We start from the raw sequence: 22,695 nt of genomic DNA on the forward strand, positions 1-22,695 counted from the left end.
CCTTTGGCCCCAAAAGGGACTGGGGGAATTAATCTGTTCAAGTCATTCCTCAGGACTGGGAATCATCTTAAAGCTATTCAACTTTTATGGAGTACTTAGGAGCTGCATACTAACTGTAAAACATAAAGAATAAGGGGGAAATATTAAGTGTGCTCCTGAAGAAAGTACACTGATACAAAAAGAACTAGGACAGCCTTGAGAATGACCCCTGTTAATTTAAGCTGGTTTGCTAATACTTTCTTCAAGACCTGGCTAAACACATCCTCTGTAAGCCAGCCCTGAACTCTTTAGGTACATACAGTTCATGGGTCTTTGCTCTATGTGAATCCATAGCAGTTTGTGATGGCAAATAATTTGATTAGCAACGTATTTGTGTGCATCTTTAGGGAAGTACTAAGTGATCAAAAAGGTTAAATGAATGTGTTTCCTATTTTAAGACAAATCCTCTCTAGTTCTAAATGATGCTGTAAAGATTAGCAAAATAGTGCTAAGGAAATTAAAGACCAGAAAAATTAAGCCTATGCTTTTTACCTTTAAAGACATGGATCCAGCTAGAAAAAAGTGGTCTACATCAGTAACAGAGGCTAAAAATCCAGCTAAAATGATTTCTCCGAAGTCAGTCTTCTTCTTGATTCCAATGACTACTGCCCATGACCACATGCCAATTACACAATGTACGGCATTATCTGAGACAGCACGAAGCCAGTCATTTTGCTGAATTGTAGAAAACTGAAGAAGTCTGTCAGCTACAAGGCAAAATACCCCCAGACCAAGGCTGGAAATAAGAGATTCAGTGCTACAAGTCTGCAGTAAAGCATGGGTCTTTTCAGTCTCGGATGCCATGACAAACAATATGTTAGTATAGACTAAAAGCCATCAGGAATGAACAGTCTATTTTTGTTTACATTTCCAGTACCCTAAAGGAGAAAGCAGAGAAAAATATGAATGAAGATTATGGACTGCCATATAATATTTAAATAAAACAGTATCAGCAATAATTTCTCACATATAAGACCAAGATGTAAATACTGGCAACTTTTACATGTTATATATAATATGCCGCATAGCCTAAGGAGAATAGATTAGTTGTTTTTTTTTTTTTTTTTTTTTTTTTTTTTTTTTTTTTAGGAAAAACAGGGTACATGGTATATATCAAGGAGAATTTCAGAAAGCCCACCAACTGCAATTTATTGCTTTAAGTCATCAAATAGTTCTTTCTCTCAGCTGTGTGTAGTACATGGTAGTGAATATCCATTGGGTTTGTGTACTCAACAACTACTTTCCGTACTTCTGACAACAGTAATCCCTTCCTTTGGGAAAACTTTCTCACATTAAACTCCAGAGCTCACCAATTAGAGTTTTCCATTTCCCTAATAATGATGACTAATTTAGTAATGAAAGTGGCCCAGGCTGAGCTAATCAGATTCCTTTCCAAAATTTTTCTTAGTGGAGCTGGTAGAGAAAGTTCCTCTTCTTGGAGACCATGGACTCCACTACATGAAATAGCCTAGGAAAATAAAATCCCAGAGAGACACAAAGGAGAAAGACTAATAGAATCATGAAGACAGTGAGTACTTACGTTGAATGTCTAAAGGTTCTCAGAGCTACCCTGGATCTTGCAGCTCACCCTCCACTTTGATGAGCTACCCCAGCATTTTCCCAATAAATCCCCATTTCATTTCTGTTGCCTTGAACCAAATAACCTTAACTCATATAAAAATGCAATCATAATTCTATGCTGAGTTCTCACGTGGCACAGAATATTGACATTATTTACCTAGCTAGAAAATATCTGTCTACCTAAAGTGTGACACATGAAGTTTTTTCTTTTACATTGTTTTGTTTTAATCCTGAGACTAAAGAATAACTGATTTATTCATAATGAATCAACTTCTGTTCTGCAATAAAAACTATGCATAGCTCATTATATATATTCTAAAACTGCAGAGGACCTAGAAGAATCAAACAAGTTTGAAAAACAGAAACTAAGTTGGAGGACTACCAATACCATCTTATTTTAAGTTTTATTATAAAGCTACAGTAGGCTGGGCACAGTGGCTTACACCTGTAATCCCAACACTTTAGGAGGCTGAGGTAGGAGGATCGCTTGAGGCCAGGAGCTCGAGACCAACCTGGGCAACATAGGGAGACACTGTTTCTACAAATAATAAAAAATTAGCCAGGCGTGGTGGCACATGGCTGTAGTCCCAGCTACTTGAGAGGCTGAGGTGGGAGGATCGCTTAAGCCCTGGAGGTTGAGGCTGCAGTGGGCTGTAATCGTGCTACTGTATGCCAGCCTGGGCAATACAGAGACCCTGTCTCCAAAAAAAAAAAAAAAAAAAAAAGCACAGTAATCAAAACAGTGTAGTACTGGTATAGTGACAAACATACAGACTAACAAAACAGAATACAGAGTGGGATCAGAAATAGAACCAAACATACCTAGTCAATTTTATTTTATTTTTTTTGAGATGGAGTCTCACTTTGCCACCCAGGCTGGAGTGCAGGGGTGTGATCTTGGCTCGCTGCAACCTCCGCCTCCTGGGTTCAAGCAATTCTCCTGCCTCAGCCTCCCAAGTAGCTGGGATTACAGGTGCCCACCACCATGCCTGGCTAATTTTTTTTTTTTTTTTTTTTTTTTTTTTTTTTTTTTTTTAGTAGAGATGGGTTTTACCATGTTGGCCAGGCTGGTTTCGAACTTCTGACCTCAAGTGATCCACCCACCTCAGCCTCTCAAAGAGCTGGGATTACAGGCATGAGCCACTGTGCCTGGCCAATTTTTTAAATTTGAGACAGAGCCTCACTGGAGTTTAGTGGCACAGTCATGGCTCACTGTACCCTTTACCTCCCAGGTTTAATAGGTCCTCCTACCTCAGTCTCTTGAGTAGCTGCAGCCACAGATGTGTGTCACCATGCCTTTTTTTTTTTTTTCAAAGAGACAAGGTCTCCCTATCTCTAGAGAGGCCTCAAACTCCTAGCTGGTCTGGAACTCCTGGCCTCAAGTGATCCTTGGCTTCCCAAAGTGCTGGGATTACAGGCATGAGCCACCAAGCCCAGCCTGGTCAAATAATTTTTGATAAAGGTGCAAAGATAAATCAGTGGAGAATATTCTTTTCAACAAATGGTACAAGAACAAATGGATATCCATATGCAAAAATCATAAAGCTGAATCCATATCTTACTCCACATACAAAAATTATCTCAAAATGAATCACAAACCTAAATGTAAATAAAACATAAAAAGATACAATTTCTGGAAAAAAACCATAAAGTATTTTTGTCTCCTTGGGTCACGCAAAGAGTTATCAGATACAATACCAAAATCTTGATCCACTAAAAAATTGGTAAGTTGAACTTTATCAAAATTAAAAGCTTCTGGTCTTTGAAAGACAATGTTAAGAGAAAGAGAAAACAATTTTTAAATCTTATATCTGATAAAGGACTTACATCCAGAATATATAAAGAGCTCTCAAAACAGAGTAATAAAAAAAAGACAATACAAAAATGGACAAAAGATGTGAAAATGGGTACTTTACCATGTGTGATATATAGATAGACAATAAGAATAAGAAATATGTTCATCACCATTAATTATTAGGGAAATACAAATTTAAAAACTGAGATATCAAACACACCTGTTAAGATGACTAAAATTAAAGACTGACAATCCCAGATATTGACAAAGATGTGGAACAACCAGAACTCATACACTGCTGGTCGGAATGAAAAATAGTATGACTATTTTGGAAAAACAGTTTTCCAATTTCTCAGAAAGTTAAACGTACTCTGACCATATAACCCAGTCATTCCACTTCTAGATATTTTCCCAAAGCATATGTGTACACAAAGGCTTACACATGAATGTTCATAGCAGCTTTATCTGAATTTGTTCCAAGTTGGAAACACTCAAATGTCCCTAAACATGTGAATATACAAAAGGTAGAACAAAAAGGAACAAACACATGATACACATAAAAACATGAATGAATCCTGAAATAATTATAGTAAGTGAAAGTCGTCAAACAAACAAAAAGTACACAGTTAAAACCCAGAGAACTGTGCAACACAAAGGATGTACCCTAATGTAAAGTATGGACTTTAGTCAATAATAACATATCAATATTGGTTCACTACTTGTATCAAATATACCACACTATTGCAAATGTTAATAATGGGGAAAATGTATGCAGGGCAAAGGGCATCTATAAGAATTCATTATAATATTGGCTCAATTTTTCTGTAAACCTAAAACTGCTGTTCAGGTTTATGTATTAGTTTGTTCTTGCATAGAACTACCTGAGACTGGGTAATTTACAAATAAAAGAGGCTTAATTCGCTTACAGTTCTGCAGGCTGTACAGGAAGCATGGCTGAGGACGCCTCAGGAAACTTATAATCATGGCGGAAGGTAGAGGAAGGAGTCACGTCTTACATGGCCAGAGTAGAAGAGTGAAGTGGAAGGTGCTACACACTTTAAACAGCCAGATCTCGTGAGAACTCACTCACTAACATGATAACAGCTAGGGGGAAATCTGTCCCATGAACCAGTCACCTCCCACCAGGCCCCTCCTCCAACACTGGGGATTACAACTTGACATAGGATTTGGGTGAGGACACAAATCCAAACCGTATCAGTTTATAAAGTCTATTAATTAGAAAAACTTACAAAAACTTAAAAATAAAGCCAATTTACTTTTAAAAATTAGATACATGAACCACCAAAACAATATTATAAATGTAGGTAATAGATGTACTGTAGTTCATTATATTGTTCTCTATTTTTCTGTATGTTTGAAATTTTCATTTAGAAATTTTTTTATTAAATTTGTTTATTTTGAGGACAGGGTCTCACTGTGTTGCCCAGACTGGAGTGCAGTGGCTTGATCTTGGCTCACTGCAACCTCGACCTCCTAGGCTCAGGTGATCCTCCTGCCTCACCTCCTGAGTAGCTGGGACTACAGGCATGAGCCATCATGCCAGCTACATGTTTCCATTTGTATTTATTTAATTTAAAAAATTCTTTCTTTCTTTATTTTTCGAGACAGGGTCTTGCTCTGTTGTCCAGGCTGGAGTACAGTGGTGTGAATATGGCTCACTGGAGCCTCTATGCCCTGGGCTCATGAGATCCCCCTGCCTTAGCCTCCTGAGTAGCTGGAACCACAGCCACAGGCCACCATGCCTGGCTAATTATTAGATTTTTTTTGTAGAGATGGGATTTCACCATGTTGCCCAGGCTGGTCTGGAACTCCTGGCCTCAAGCAATCTTCCCACCTTAGCCTCCCAAAGTGCTGGGATTACAGGCGTGAGTCACTGAACCTGGCCTAGAAATATGTTTTTAAAAAGAGTACATAGTATAATTCTACTTACTTAAAATTCTACAAAATACAAACTAATTTATAGTGACAGAAAGCAGATCCATGGTTTCCTAAAGACAGTAGAGGCAGGAATGATTAAAAAGGAGCATCAGGAAACTTTGGTAAGGGACACATATGTTCATTATCTTGACTGTGGTGATAGTTTCATGGTTCACAGTTTCATACATATGTCAAAACATATCAAACTAATATTTTAAACATATACAGTTCATTACATGTCAATTATACTCCAACAAAAATGTTAAACAGTTAGGAACATACATTGATTATAAAACAGCAGGCTTTTGTTTAAAAAGGAGAAATATGAAAACAAGAAACTATGGAAATGAAAAAGTTGATTATCCAAATAAAAACTCAGTGCAAAGTCTACTATACACTGAAGCAATGCATAGTGGCATGAATCTTTCAAACATCAAAATTAGTAAATGAGAACATTTGCAAAGAATTTTTCCAAAGCTTAAGGGGAAAATATAAGACAAAGAGTTGGGCATTGAAAAAAAATTTCCAAAAATAAAGAGAAAAGCTTTAGACTTTCTATGTAAAAAAAAAAAAAGTTATCTTCAAAAGAAAGAGAATGTGATTATCATCAACCCTAAATGTCAGAATATTGTGAGGTAACACTTACAGAACTCTGAGAGAAAAAGATCATAGACTGCAGCATTCTATGCATAGCTAAATTATGGCACCTATGTGGCAACTGTGAATTTTAGAAGTTTTGCCTTAGAAATTATATACTCATGTATTATTTTGGGGGTAGGGGAAACTGAGTAGTAGAACTTCTCAATCTCTAGCAGGAAGGGAGACAAATAAAGAAAATTTGATCAATACAGCAAGACAGAAAAGAAAAAAAGAAAACCTTACTTCCCGCCAGTTCACCCTCTACTCTGCAAGACGCAATAGGGACCAAATAAAATACAAATACCACAACAAATGTGAATGTATTAAATTTCTCTATAAAGAGACAAACATAATCAGATTGGGGTAAAATAAAACATCACTAAGTTATTGTTCAAAACAAAACACCTCAAACAAAAAGTCTTAACAATATAGAAAATAAAGAGATGAGAAAATATATGTCTAAGAAATACAAACAAAATTAAGTAGCAATGGTAATGTTAACTGCAAACACAGAATTCAAGGTAAAAATGATGAATTAGAACTGAAAGGGATAAAATATTCACATCGCAGTAAAGTTCTATGGGGTAAGAGGATGCTTACATGTCAAACAACATAGCAGTAAAAAATTAAGTGGTCAGAAAAAGGTATAATCTGAATAATATAATTTATAAATTTTATTTCATACTCAGGTGTACAACTTCATATGCTATGAAGCAGTGGTCCCAATCCTTTTTGGCACCAGGGACTGGTTTTATGGAAGACAATTTTTCCATAGACTGCGGAGGGGGATGGTTTTGGGACGACTCAAGTGCATTACATTTATTGTGTACTTTATTTCTATCATTATTACATTGTTATATATAATTAAATAATTACACAACTCACCATAATGTAGAATCAGTGGGACCCCTTAGCTTGTTTTCCTGCATCTAGACAGTTCCATCTTAGGATGGTGGGAGATAGTGACAGATCATCAGGCATTAGATTCTCATAAGAAGCACGCAACCTAGATCCTTGCATGTGCAGTTCACAATAGGGTTCGCTCTCCAATGAGAAGCTAGTGCTGCCACTGATCTGAAAGGAGGTGGAACTCAGGCAGTAATGTGAGTGATGGAGAGTGGCTGTAAACACAGATGAAGCTTCACTTGCCAGCCTGCCGCTCACCTCCTGCTGTGCGGCCTGGATCCTAATGGGCCATGAACCCATACTGGTCCATGGCCTGGGGGTGGGGACTCCTGCTATAAACAACATACATTCTTTTCAAATGTTCATGGAACCCCTATAAAAGTTAACCACATATTTGAATTAGAGAGGCAGAGCAAAACAGCAGAATAGAAGGCTCCATCGATCATCCCCAAACACATGTTAACAACTATCTACATAGAAAAAAAACACCTTCATAAGAACCCAAAATCAGGTGAGACTCATAGTACCTGGTTTTAACTTCACACCACTGAAAGAAGCACACAAGAGGTAAAAAACAAACAAACAAACACAAAAAGGCAAAAACAGTCCTGAGTCACTAACGCCACCCCTCCCCTACACCCCAGAAGTGGCAGAGTGGGGCAGAGAGCATCTCTGGGCACTGAGGGAGGGAGAACACAGCAGTTTTGAGGCACTGAACTCAGTGCTGTCCTGTTAGAGCAGAAAGGAAAACCAGACTAAACTCAGTTGATGTCCAGCCACAGAGGGAACATTTAAATTAGCCCAAGCCAGAGGGGAAATGCCCATTCCATTGGTCTGAAATTGAGTTTCTGCAAACCTCGCCACTGAGGGCTACAGTGCCCTCTGTCTCCAAGTAAACTTGAAAGGCAGTGTAGGCTATAAGGACTGAAACCCTTAGGTGAGTCCTAGAGCTGAACTAGGCCCAGAGACAGTGAACTGGGTGGGCACGTGACATACTGAGACACCAGTTGGGGCAGCCAAAGGCGTGCTGGCATCACCCTCACCTAACCCCATGCTGCACATCTTGAGGCTCCAAAAGAGATCCCTTCTTTTTGCTTGAGGAGAATAACAGCTCAACCACAGCAGGACAGGGCACAGGTCAGAGTCATGAGGCCCCCATTCCAGGCCCTAGTTCCCAGATGTCATTTCTAGACATATTCAGAGCCAGAAGGGAACCCCCTGACTTGAAGGACAGGACCCAAAACTGGCAGCATTCATAACCTACTAACTGAAGAGCCCTTGGGACCTGAACAACCAGCAGTGATACCCAGGTACTACATCAAGGGCGTTGTGTGAGCCTCTGAGACTTGCTGGCTTCAGGTGAGACTCAGCACATTATCAGTTGTGGTGGCTATCGGAAAAAACTCCCTCTGTTTGAGAATAGCAGAGGGAAAACTAAAGGGGACTTTGTCTTTCACCTTAGGTACCAGCACAGGCATAGGAGGATAGAGCACTAAGTGGTCTCTTGGGGTCCCTGATTCCAGGATTTGACTCTTGGATGGCATTTCTGGACCTGCCCTGGGCCAGAGAGGAGCCCAGCCCTAAAGGGTGGGTCTCAGGCCAGGCAGCATCCACCACAAACTGATTTAAGAAATCTTGTGCCTTAAGGGGCATCAGCAGTATTCTCGCAGTACTCTTTGTGACCTGGGGTGGTGGTGGCTATGGAGTCAGGCTCCTCTGTCTTTGGAAAGGGGAGGGAAAAGTGGGAAGGACTGCATCTTGTGGTTTGAGTGCCGGCTCATCTGCAGTGCAAGAGAACATCAGATAGACGTCTAAGGTTTTTGACTCTAGTCCCTGACTCCCATATGGCACCTCTAGACCCAACCAGGGCCTGGGGGACCTCACGGCCCTGAAAGGAAGGACACAGGCCTGACTGGCTTTGCTACTGGCTGATTGTAGAGTCCCAGGGCATAGAGCAAACACAGGCAGTAGCCAGGAAGTGAATATAGCAGGCATTGGGTGAGTCCAAGTGCCATGCTGGGTTCAGGTCTGACCCAGCACAGTCATAGTAGTTGTGGCCACAGGGGTGCTTGCGTTACTCCACCCTAGCTTTAGGTGGCTCAGAACACAGAGAGAGACTCTTTGTTTGAGAGAAAGTAAAGGAAGAGAACAAGAGTCCTTGCCTGGTAATCCAGAGAATTCTCCCATATCTTGTCCATGACCATCAAGGCAGTGCCTCTATGAGTCGGCAAGAACCACAGTATTACTGGGTTTGGAGTGCCCCCTAAAGCAGATATAGCTTAGATTATAATACCCAAGTCCTTCAAATATCTGGAAAACCTTCCCAAGAAGGCCAGGTACAAATAAGCCCTGACAATGAAGACTACAATAAATGCCTAAGTCATCAATGCCCAGACACTGAAGAACATCTACTAGCATCAACACCGTCCAGGAAAACATGACCTCACCAAATGAACTGAGGAAAGAGAGAGACCCTCTCACATTGTTTTATACTCAGAAAGGGAAAGAGAATCAAAACTAAAGGCAGGTAGCCTGGCACCTAGGAACCAGACCCAAAACCGAAGAACCAGACCTGAAACCAGGCCTAGGCCTGCATGACCTAAGCCTGGTATCTATAGATTCCAGACACTGTATGGAAGGACATTATGAAACCTCCCATTCTGTTCTGTTTTACTCTGACCACTGGTGCTCGCAGCCCCTGTCACGTACCCCCCGGTTTCCTCAATCGATCACAACCCTCTCATGCAGACCCCCTTAGAGTTGTGAGCCCTTAAAAGGGACAGAAGTTGAGCACCTGATGAGCTCAGATTTTAAGACGCTAGCCTGTCGATGCTCCCAGCTGATTAAAGCCACTCCCTTCACTATCTTGGTGTCTGAGGGGTTTGGTCCGCTGCTTGTCCTGCTACATTTCTTGGTTCCCTGACTGGGAAGCGAGGTGATTGGTGGATGGTCCAGGCAGCTCCTTAGGTGGCTTTAGCTTGCCCTGTGGGACATCCCTGCAGGGCACTCCCACCAGCCTGAGCAACGCGGATCCTGAGAGTGCTCCTGGGTAGGCATTTGCCCTGGTGGGACACCTCGCCAGAGCAGTGTGTGGCAGGTCCCCATGGAGGATCAACGCAGTGGCTGAACACAGGGAAGGAACTGGCACTTGGAGTTCAGACATCTAAAACTTGGTAAGACTAGTCTTTGGAACTTGCCCACTCCATCTGAGTGGAAGCGGGGCCTGATCACCCATGGCATGCCTTTATTGGCACTTTGGTTTTGGTTTTGACTTGGTTTGAATTGCTTGACAGGACTGGTCTTGGGAACTTGCCTACTCCATTTGAGTGGAAGCGTGGCCTGATCACCCACGACGTGCCTGTACCTGCACTTTGGTTTTTGTTTTTGACTTGACTTGTATTGCCTGATACTTTGGTTGTGGTTTTGACCTGGCTTGGATTTCTTGATATTCTGATTTTGGTTTTGATTCTGGTTTGGAATAAACTGTAAAAGTATGTGTGTGCCCTTTTTACCCGTTCTTTGTTTTGTAGTGTGCGTGTGGTGTAAGCATGGTGTTTTGTCTAGAGGAGACATGGGTCAGGCACAAAGTAAGCCTGCCCGACTAGGAACTGTGTTGAAAAACTTCAAGGAAGGATTTAAGGGAGATTACGGTGTTACTATGACACCAGGAAAACTTAGAACTTTGTGTGAAATAGACTGGCCAGCATTAGAGGTGGATTGGCCATCAGAAGGAACGCTGGACAGATCCCTTGTTTCAAAGGTATGGCACAAGGTAACCTGTAAAATTAGTGTCTAGGTAAAATTTAGCTTATTTAGTATAAAAATCATACAAAAAGCATTGTTAAATGTAAAATGGTATTTGGCTTTCTTTGGTTTAAAAACTAATAAAAATAGGTGCTAAAGGAAACATTTATTTTACTAGAAGATCATAAAAGTTAAAAACTTATAACAGACTTTGGCAATTAAGACAGCATAGCAAGATGCAAATGCCTGGCTGAAATGGATCAAATATTCCATCTGCACTTTAAACAAAAACAATTGTTATGCTTGTGCACATGGCAGGCCAGAGGCCCTGATTGTCCCCCTTCCACTAAGGTGGTCCTGCAGTAGACCAGGCATGGGCTGCATGGTAGCTCTTTTCCAGGATTCTACAACCTGGAGTAATAAGTCATGCCAAGCTCTCTCTGCTATATCCCAAAGTCCAGCACCCTGCGGGTCAGCCCCCGAGGGCCATCCAGTCTCTGTCTCCCAACACTAAGTTCACGTCGTGTCTCTCATGACAGTAAGGAAACTTAGCATTCCTTGGAGACCTGAAGGGATGCGATGAGCTTAAGAATTTTCAAGAGCTTATCAATCAGTCAGCCCTTGTTCATCCCCAAGTGGATGTGTGGTGGTATTGTGGTGGACCTTTACTGGGCACTCTGCTGAACAACTAGAGCGGCACTCATACTTTAGTCCAATAGGCTATCCCTTTTACCCTGGCGTTTCATCAACCAGAGGGAGGAAAAATAAGACATCATAAAGTGAGAGAAGCCCCTCATAGGTCTTTCAACTCTCACATCCATTTAGACGCAAGTGGAGTCCCATGAGGAATACCAGAACAATTTAAAGCTTGAAATCAAATAGCTACGGGATTTCAGTCAATATTTTAGTGGGTGACAGTTAATAAAAATGTAAATTAGATAAACTACATCTATTACAACCAACAGCAACAAGCTTTTCATGAGTTAAAAGAAAAACTCAGGTCTGCCCCAGTCCTGGGGCTACCTGACCTGACAAAACTTTTTACACTCCATGTGTCAAAAAAAAAAATGGCAGTTGGAGTTTTAACCCAGACAGTAGGGCCCTGGCCAAGGCCAGTGGCCTATCTCTCAAAACAACTAGAGGAGGTTTCCAAAGGCTGACCCCCATGTCTAAGGGCCCTGGCAGTAATGGTCCTGTTAGCACAAGAAGCAGATAAGCTAACTCTTAAGCTAAACCTAAACAAAAAGTCCCCCCATGCTGTGGTGACTTTAATAAATACCAAAGGACATCATTAGCTAATGAATGCTAGACTAACTAGATACCAAAGCTTGCTCTGTGAAAATTCCTACATAACCGTTGAAGTTTGCAACACCCTAAACCTTGTCACCTTACTCAGAGAGCCCAGTTAAACATAACTGTGTAGAGGTATTGGACTCAGTTTATTCTAGTGAGCCCAACATCCGAGACCATCCTTAAACATCAATAGACTGGGAGCTGTATGTGGATGGGAGCAGTTTCGCCAACCCCCGCAAAGTGACTCTGAAGACAACAAGCCCTGCTTCAGTCACACCCAGAAGCTGACTGGTCCACGCATGGCCAAAGCATGAAGAAATTCACCGCGGGACTCATTCTCCTTAAAATTTGGACTTGTACAGTAAGGACTTCAACTGACCTTCCTCAGACTGAGGACTGTTCCCAGTATATACATCAAGTCACCGAGGTAGGACAAAGATTGCTACAGTCCTATTATTTTATGGTTATTATAAGTGTACCAGGACTCTAAAAGAAACTTGTTTGCATAATGCTATTCTATCCAAGGAATGTAGCCCAGTCTCTAAATGTTATGTTCATGGAGGAACTGTAATAGAAGATCAATGGCCATAAGAAGCCTGAGAATCAGTGTCTACAGACCCAGTTCCTGGTGAATTCCTGGCCCTAAAGAATCACCCCGATCATTTCTAGGTTCTAAAAGTCTCAATTACTAGACAACACTGCATAGCTAGAAAAAGGAAAGAATTCACTCATTCTGTAAGATGACTTAGTTGCCTAGGACAAAAACTGTATAATGGTACCACAAAAACAGTTACATGGTGGAGTTCAAACCACACAGATAAAAATCCATTCAGTAAATTTCCAAAGTTGCAGACTGTTTAAGCCCACCCAGAGTCCCACTGGAACTAGATGGCCTCCACTAGGCTATACTGGATATATGGACATAGAACCTACGCTAAGCTGCCTGAACAGTGGACAGTTAGTTGTGTTATTAGCACTATTAAACCATCTTTCTTCCTACTGCCCATAAAAACAGGTGAACTCCTGGACTTCCCTGTCTATGCTTCCCACGAAAAGAAAAGCATAGCTATAAAAAAATTGAAAAATAATGAATAGCCCCCTAAGAGAATCATACAATATTATAGGCCTGCTACTTAGGCACAAGACAGCTCACAGGGATACTGGACCCCCATTTACATGCTCAACCGAATCATACAGTTGTAAGCTGTTTTAGAAATCATCACTAATAAAACTGGTCAAGCCTTGACTGTTCTAGCCCGGCAAGAAACTCAGATGAAGAATGCTATCTATCAAAATAGACTAGCTCTCGACTACCTGCTAGCAGCTGAAGGAAGGGTTTGTGGAAAATTTAACCTTACTAATTGCTGTCTATACATAGAAGATCAGGGTTAAGTAGTTGAAGACATAGTTAAAGATATAACAAAACTGACACATGTGCCCATGCAAGTATGGCATGGATTTGATCCTAGGGCCATGTTTAGAAATTAGTTCCCAGCACTAGGAGGATTTAAAACTCTTATAATAGAAGTTATAATAGCAATAAGAACCTGCTTACTGCTCCCTTGTTTGCTACCTGTACTTCTTCAAATGATAAAAAGCTTCATCGCTACTTAGTTCACCAAAATGCTTCAGCACAACTATATGAATCACTATCAATGTATTGCACAAGAAGACATAAGTAGCAAAAATAAGAGTGAGAACTCCCACTAATAAAAGGTGAGAGTCTCAAAGAGGGGAAATGAGGGAAGACAGAGAGCCTCTCATATTGTTTTATATTGTTTTATACTCAGAAAAGGAAAGAGAAGCAAAACTAAAGGCAGGTAGCCCAGCACCTAGGAACCAGACCCGAAACCAGGCCTAGGCCTGCCTGACCTAAGCCTGGTAGTTAAAATTCGACCCCTGACCTAGCAAATGTTGTTATCTATAGATTCCAGACATTGTATGGAAGGACATTGTGAAACCTCCCATTCTGTTCTGTTTTACTCTGACCACTGGTGCTCGCAGCCCCTGTCACGTACCCCCCCAGCTTGCTCAATCAATCACGACCGTCTTATGCGGACTCCCTTAGAGTTGTGAGCCCTTAAAAGGGGCAGAAGTTGAGCACCTGATGAGTTCAGATTTTAAGACACTAGCCTGCTGATGCTCCCAGCTGATTAAAGCCACTCCCTTCACTATCTCAGTGTTTGAGGGGTTTTGTCCGCAGCTCATCCTGCTACAGAACTAAATAAGGCACTAGAGACCAATCTTGGAAAACAGAGATATGTGACTTTTCAGACAGAGAATTTAAAATAGCTGTGTTGAGGAAATTCAAAGAAATTCAAGATAATACAGAAAAGGAATCCAGAATTCTATCAGATAAATTTAACAAAGAGATTGAAATAATTAAACAGAATCAAGCCGAAATTCTGGACTTGAAAAATGCAATTGGCATACTGAAGAATGCACCCAAGTCATTTAATAGCAAAACTGATCAAGCAGAAGAATTAGTGAGCTTGAAGACAGGCTATTTGAAAACACAGAGGAGACAAAAGAAAAAAGAATAAAAAACAATGAAGCATACACACAGGATCTAGAAAATCACCTCAAAAAAGCAAATTTAATAGTTATTGGCTGTAAAGATGAGACAGAGGAAGACATAAGGGTAGAAGTTTATTGAAAGTGATAACAGAGAACTTCTCAAACTTAGATATCACTATCCAAGTACAAGAAGCTTGTAGAACACCAAGCAGATTTAACCCAAAGAAGACTACCTTAAGGCATTTAATAATAAAACTCCCAAAGGTCAAAGATAAAGAAACAATCCTAAGAGCAGCAAAAGAAAAGAAACAAATAGCATACAATAGAGCTCCAATACATCTGGCAGCGGACTTTTCAGTGGAAACATTTTCAGGCTAGGAGTGAGTGGTATGACATCTTAAAAGTGTTAAAGGAAAAAAACTTTTATCTTAGAAAAATATATCTGGCAAAAATATCCTTCAAACATGAAGGAGAAATAAAAACTTTCCCAGACAAACAAACACGGAGGGATTTCATCAACACCAGACTTGTCCTATAAGAAAAGCTAAAGAGAGAACTTCAGTCAGAAAGAAAAGGATAATGAGCAATAAGAAATAATCTGAAGGTACAAAATTCATTGGCAATAGTAAGTACACAAAAAACATAGAATATGATAACACTGTAAATGTGGAATGCAAACTACTCTTATTCTAAGTAGAAGGAATAAATGATGAGCCAATCAAAAATAATGCCTACAACTTTTCAAGACATAGTCAGTATAATAGGACATAAATAGAAACAACAAAAAGTGAAACAGTAGGCGGGGGGGATGAAGTTAAAACATAGAGTTTTTATTAGTTTTCTTTTTGCTTGTTTGTTTATGCAGTGTTAAGTTGTTATCAGGTAAAATAAGGGGTTGTAAGAGTATCTACAAACTGCATAATAACCTCAAACCAAAAATCATACAATGAATACACAAAAAATAGAAAGAAACTAAATCGCATCCCCAGAGAAAATCATTTTAACTAAAGGAAGACAGGAAGGAAAGAAAGAAGGAAGAGGCCAGACACAGTGGCTCATGCCTATAATTTCAGCACTTTGGGAAGCCAAGGCGGGTGGATCACTTGAGGTCAGGAGTTTGAGACCAGCCTAGCCAACATGGTGAAATCCCGTCTCTACTAAAAATACAAAAATTAGCTGGGTGTGGTGGCACACGTCTGTAGTCTCAGCTACTTGGGAGGCTGAGGCAGGAGAATTGCTTGAACCTGGGAGGTGGAGGTTGCAGTGAGCTGAGATTGCGCTGTTGCACTCCAGCATGGGCAACAGAGAGAGACTCTGTCTCAAAAAAAAAAAAAAAAAAAAAAAAAAAAAAAACCAAAAAAAAAGGAAGGAAGAAAAGACTATAAAACAACCAACAAATAAACAACAAAATGGCAAGAGTTAAGTTGTTACTTATCAAAGCTAACATTGAACATAAATAGACTAAATTCTCTAATCAAAATCCATAGACTAGCTGAATGCATGAAAAACCAAGATCTACTGATCGGTTACCTACAAGAAACATACTTTACCTATAAAGACACACATAGACTGAAAGTAAATGGATGGGAAAAGATATTCCATGCTAATGGAAGCCAAAAAAGAGCAGGAATAGCTATACTTATATTAAACAAAATAGAGTTCAAGACAAAAAGTATAAGAGACAAGGTCACTGCATAATGACAAAGATGTAATTTCAACAAGAGGATATGACAATTTTAAACATATGTGCACCCAACACTGCAGCACCCAGATATATAAAGGAAATATTATTAGAGCTAAAGAGAGAGATAGGCCCCAATGTAATAATAGTTGGATACTTCAATACCCCACTTTGGCATTGGACAGATCTTCCAGACACAAAATCAACAAAGAAACATCAGACTGTGAAAGGAAAATATCTTGGGTCCTTTCAAGCTGGGAATCACTCAGGGCAAACCTGCTTCTCGTTCTTTTCAAGTCATCCCTTTGTTCACAGAGATAGATACATATTCTGATTGCCTTCTTGGGAAAGACTTATCAGAAACTCAAAAGAATGCAATCATCTGTCTCTCACCTACCTGTGACCTGGAAGCCCTCCGTGGGGGTCCTTACTTTGAGCTGTATCTGCCTTTCTGGATGGAACTAATGTACTTCTTACATATTGATTGATGTCTCATGTCTCCCTAAAACGTAGAAAACCAAGCTGTGCCCTGACCACCTTGGGCACATGTCATCAGGACTTCCTGAGGCTGTGTCATGGGTGCATCATCAACCTTGGCAAAATAAACTTTCTAAATTAACTAAAACCTGTCTCAAATTTTCGGGGTTCACAAGACTAAATCTGCAATATAGACCAAATCGATCTAATAAATATTTACAGAACATGTCATCTAAGAGCTGCAGAGTACACATTCTTTTCCTCAGCACATGGATATTCTCAGGGATACACTATTCAAAACAAGTCTTAAAACATGAAAAAAATTGAATTAGTATCAAGCATCTTCCCTGACCACAGTGGAATAAAACTAGAAATTAATAACAAGAGGAATTTTGGAAACTATACAAATACACGGAAATAAAACAATATTCTCCTGAATGACCAGTCGGGTCAATGAAGAAATTAAGAAGGAAATTTAAAAATTTCTTGAAACAAATAATAACGGAAACATAATATACCAAAACCTATGGGATATGGCAAAAACAGTACTCAGGTAAGTCTACAGCTATAAATGCCAACATCAAAAAAGAGGAACTTCTTATGAACAATTTAACAGTGCATCTTAACTAGAAAAGCAAGAGCAAAGCAAGCCTAAAATTAGTAGAACAAAATAAATAATAAAGATCAGAGAAGAAATAAATGAAATTGAAATTAAAAAATACAAAAGATTAATGAAACACAAGGTTCTTTTTTGGAAAAGTTAAACAAAGACACATCAAAAAAAGAAAACTACAGGCCAATATCTCTGATGAATATTGATGCAAAAATTCTCAATAAAATACTAGCAAACTGAATTCACCAATACATTAGAAAGATCATTCATCATGACTAAGTGGGCTTTATCCCCGGGATGCAATAACATATGCAAATCAATCAGTGTGATACATCATATCAACAGAATGAAGGACAAAAACCATATATCATTTCAATTGATGCTGAAAAAGGGCTAGGTAAAATTCAACATTTACTTGTTTTAAAAACCCTAAAAATAGCTGGGTATGGAAGGAACATACCTCAACATAATAAAAGCTGTACATGACAGATCCATAGCTAGTATCATACTGTGAAAGGAAAATAAATCTCGGGACCCCAAAATCACTAAGTCAAGAGAAAAGTAAACTTGGGAACTATGTCAGGTAAACCTGCCTCCCGTTTTATTCCCAAATGAGATAGCTACAAAGATAAAAAGCTACATACCTCCCTCACAATTTGCTCAGAAAGAAATTCCTTGTGGATCTCAAGATCTTTACCCCAAAACAGTTCCACTGAATTTCACCCTGGCAATGTGAACTGATGGTTTATCTTCACAGGTGCAGGGCAGTAAATCATCCCCCTGAGACAAATGGGTATCTGATTGCTTCCTTTGCCCTGTTTATGTAAAAATGCAGATTCAGTGAGTCAGACAAAATTGTGTATTCAGTAAAAGGCTGGGCCAGGACTCAAAATAATGCAACATTTTGTCTCTTATCTACCTACAACCTGGAAGTCTTCCCTTTGAGTTGTCCCACCTTTCCAGAAGGAATCAACATATGTCTTTTTTGTTTTATTTTTTTTCAGATGGCGTCTCGCTTGCCCTGCCAAGGGCAGTGGTGCAATCTCGGCTCACTGCAACCTCCGCCTCCCAGGTTCAAGCGATTCTTGTGCCTCAGCCTCCCAAGTAGCTGTGATTACGGGCGCACACCACCATGCCCAGCTAATTTTTGTATTTTTAGAAGAGATGAGGTTTCACCATGTTGGCTAGGCTGGCCTTGAACTCCTGATCTCAAGTGATCCACCGCTTCAGCCTCCCAAAGTGCTGGGACTACAGGTGTAAGCCACTGCGCCTGGCCTCAATATACACCTTAAACATAACTGATTGATGTCTCATGACTCCCAAAATGTATAAAAGCAAGCTGTACCCTGACCACTTTGGGCACATGCTATCATAGCCTGTTGAGGTTGTGTCACGGGCACATCCTTAACCTTGACAAAATAAACTTTCTAAACTGATTGAGACCTGTCTCAGATATTTTGTGCTCACAACACCGAATGGGGGAAAATTGAAAGCTTTTCCTCTAAGATCTGGAACAAGATAAGGATGATGCCCACTGTCATCACTGTTATTCAGCAGTAACAGACATCCTAGCTAGAGCAATCGGATAAGAGGAAGATATAAAAGGCATCCAAATTGGAAAGGATGAAGTCAAATTAGCCTTGTTTGCAGATGATATGATCCTATATTTGGAAAAACCTAGACATGACAAGAAAACTATTAAAACTATTAAACTAGAAAAGCATGAACAAACCAAGCCCAAAATTAGTGGAAGAAAAGAAATAATAAAGATCAGAGAATGAAAAAAATTGAAATAAAAAAATACAAAAGATCAATGAAACACAAGGTTGGTTTTTTGAAAAGTTAAACAAAATTGGCAAAACTTTAGCCAGACGAAGAAAAAAAGAGGGAAGATAAATGAGAGAAGATAAACAACTTCAGTAAGGTTGCAGGATACAAAAGCAACATACAAAAATCACTAGCATTTCAATATGACAATATTGAACAATGTGAAACAGAAATTTTTAAAGTAATTCCATTTATAATAGCCACACATAAAATTAAATATCTAGGAAGTAACCAAAGAAGTGAAAGATCTCTATAATGAAAAGTATAAAACAGTGAAGAAGGAAATTGAAGAAGACACCAAAAAATGGAAAAACAATCCATGTTCATGGACTGGAGGAATCAATATTGTTAAAATGTCCACACTACCCAAAGCAATCTATAGATTCAATGCAATCACTATCAAAATATTAATGGTATTCTTCACAGAAACAGAAAAAAAAAATCATAAAATTTATATGGACCTACAAAAGGCCCAGAATAGCCAAAGCTATCCTAAGCAAAAAAGAACAAAACAGGAAGAATCACATTACCTGATTTCAAATTATACTACAGAGCTATAGTAACTAAAACAGCATGGTTCTGACATAAAAACAGACACATCAGCCTATGAGACAGAATAGAGAACCCAGAAAAAAATCTGCACACCTACAGTGAACTAATTTTCGACAAAGGTGCCAAAAACATACACTGGGCAAAAGACAGTCTATTCAACAAATGGTACTGGGAAAACTAGATATCTATATGCAGAAGAATGAAAGCAGACCCCTATCTCACACCATATACAAAAATCAAATCGAAATGGATTAAAAACTTAAATCTATACTTCAAACTATTAAACTACTACAAGAAAACATTGGGGAAAATCTCCAGGACATTGGTGTGGGCAAAAATTTCTTTAGTAACATCCCTCAAACACAGGTAACTAAAACAAAAATGGACAAATAGGAGCTCATCAGGTTAAAATGCTTCTGCACAGCAAAGGTTACAATCAGTAAAGCAAAGAAAAAAAACACAGAGAATGGGAAAAAATATTTGCAAATTATCCATCTGACAAAGGAATAATAACCAGAATACATAAGGAGCTCAAACTGTTCCATAGGAAAAAAATACAATGATCTAATCAAAAATGGGCAAAAATTTTGAATAGATATTTCTCAAATGAAGACACAGAAATGGCAAACAGGCATATGTAAAGGTGCTCAATATTTTTGATCATCAGAGAAATGCAAATCAAAACTATAATGAGCTATCATCTCCCCCATTTAAAATGGCTTATATCCAAAAGACAGGCAATAACAAATGATGATGAGGATGTGCAGAAAAGGGAACCCTTGTACTCTGCTGGTGGGAATGTAAATTAGTACAGCCACTATGGAGAACAATTTGAAGGTTCCTCAAAAAACTAAAAATTGAACTACCACATGATTCAGAAATCCCACTGCTGGGTATATACCCAGAAGAAAGGAAATCAGTATATTAAATAGATATATACACTCCTGGGTTTGTTGCAGCATTGTTTACAATAGCTAAGATCTGGAAGCAACCTAAGTGTCTATCAACATATGAATGGATAAAGAAAATGTGGTGAATATACACAATGGACTACTATTCAACCATAAGACAGAATGAGATCCAGTTATTTGCAACAACATGGATGGAACTGGAGAACATTTTGCTAAGTGAAATAAGCCAGGCACAGAAACACAAACATCACATGTTCTCACTTATTTGTGGGATCTAAATATCAAAACAATTGAACTCATGGACCTAGAGAGTAGAAGGATCATTACCAGAGGCTGTGAAGGGTGGTGGTGGGGGCAATAGGGAGAGGTGGGGATGGTTAACGGGTACAAAAAAAAAAAAAGAAGGCCGGGCACAGTTTCTCACACCTGTAATCCCAGCACTTTGGGAGGATGAAGTGGGCGGACACAAGGTCAGGAGTTCAAGACCAGCCTGACCACAACAGTGAAACCCCGTCTCTACAAAAAATACAAAAATTAGCCGGGTGTGGTGGCACATGCCTGTAATCCCAGCTACTCGGGAGGCTGAGGCAGGAGAATCACTCAAACCAAGGAGACGGAGGTTGTAGTGAGCTGAGATCACGCCACTGCACTCCAGCCTGGGTGACAGACCAAGATTCCATCTCAAAAAAAAAAAAGAAAGAATGAGTAAGACCTACTACTTGATAGCACAACAGGGTAACTACAGTCATACAGTCAATAATAACTTAATTGTACATTCAACATAGTTCTGGCCAGGGCAATCAGGCAAGAGAAAGAAATAAAGGGTATTCAATTAGGAAAAGAGGAAGTCAAATTGTCTCTGTTTGCAGATGACATGATTGTATAATTAGAAAACCCCATCATCTCAGCCCAAAATCTCCTTAAGCTGATAAGCAACTTCAGCAAAGTCTTAGGATATAAAATCAATGTGCAAAAATCACAAGCATTCCTATATACCAATAACAGACAAACAGAGAGCCAAATCATGAGTGAACTCCCATTCGCAATTGCTACAAGGAGATAAAATACCTAGGAATACAACTTACAAGGGATATGAAGGACCTCTTCAAGGAGAGCTACAAAACCACTCACTGATCAAGGAAATAAGAGAGGACACAAGCAAATGGAAAAACATTCCATGCTCATGGATAGGAACAATCATTTATGAAAATGGCCATACTGCCCAAAGTAATTTACAGATTCAATGCTATCCTTATCAAGCTACCACTGACTTCACAGAATTGGAAAAAACTACTTTAAAGTTAATATGGAACCAAAAAGAGCCCACATAGATAGCCAAGACAATCCTAAGCAAAAGGAACAAAGGTGGAGGCATCACACGACCTGACTTCAATCTATCCTACAAGGCTACAGTAACAAAAACAGCATGGTACTGGTACCAAAACGGATATACAGACCAATGGAACAGAACAGAGCCCTCAGAAATAACACCACACATCTACAACCATCTGATCTTTGACAAACCTGACAAAAACAAGCAATGGGGAAAGGGAAAGGATTTCCTAGTTAATAAATGGTGTTGGGAAAACTGACTAGCCATATGCAGAAAGCTGAAACTGGATCCCTTCCTTACACCTTATACAAAAATTAAAGCTTTAAACGTAAGACATAAAACCATAAAAACCCTAGAAGAAAACCTAGGCAATTCAGGACATAGGCATGGGCAAAGACTTCATGAGTAACACATCAAAAGCAATGGCAACAAAAGCCAAAATACACAAATGAGATCTAATTAAACTAAAGAGCTTCTATACAGCAAAAGAAACTATCATCAGAGTGAACAGGCAACCTACAGAATGGGAGAAAGTTTTTGCAATCTATCCATCTGAAAAAGGGCTAATATCTAGAATCTACAGAGAAACAAATATACAAGAAAAAAGCAAACAACCCCATCAAAAAGTGGGCAAAGGATATGAGCAGACATTTCTCAAAAGAAGACATTTGCCGGGTGTGGTGGCTCACACCTATAATCCCAGGACTTTGGGAGGTTGAGGCAGGCAGATCACCTGAGGTCGGGAGTTCGAGACCAGCCTGACCAACATGGAGAAACCCCATCTCTACTAAAAATACAAAATTAGCCAAGTGTGGGGGTGCATGCTTGTAATCCCAGATACTCGGGAGG

The 22,695-nt window shown here is 39.6% G+C and overlaps 1 protein-coding gene across 2 annotated transcripts in view; it reads right to left on the reverse strand.

Moving 5' to 3' along the window:
- The window catches only part of TMEM267 (transmembrane protein 267), a 41,433-nt gene that overhangs the window by 9,030 nt on the left and 9,708 nt on the right, over window positions 1–22,695 (reverse strand). For both annotated transcript variants that reach the window (XM_050793483.1, XM_050793482.1), the window contains exon 2: window positions 532–917. In XM_050793483.1, the coding sequence (XP_050649440.1) occupies window positions 532–843 (312 nt within the window). In that variant the 5' untranslated portion in view covers window positions 844–917. The remainder of the gene's footprint in view (window positions 1–531; window positions 918–22,695) is intronic.

Source organism: Macaca thibetana, chromosome 6 (genome assembly GCF_024542745.1).
Source record: "Macaca thibetana thibetana isolate TM-01 chromosome 6, ASM2454274v1, whole genome shotgun sequence".
Classification (NCBI taxonomy): Eukaryota; Metazoa; Chordata; class Mammalia; order Primates; family Cercopithecidae; genus Macaca; species Macaca thibetana.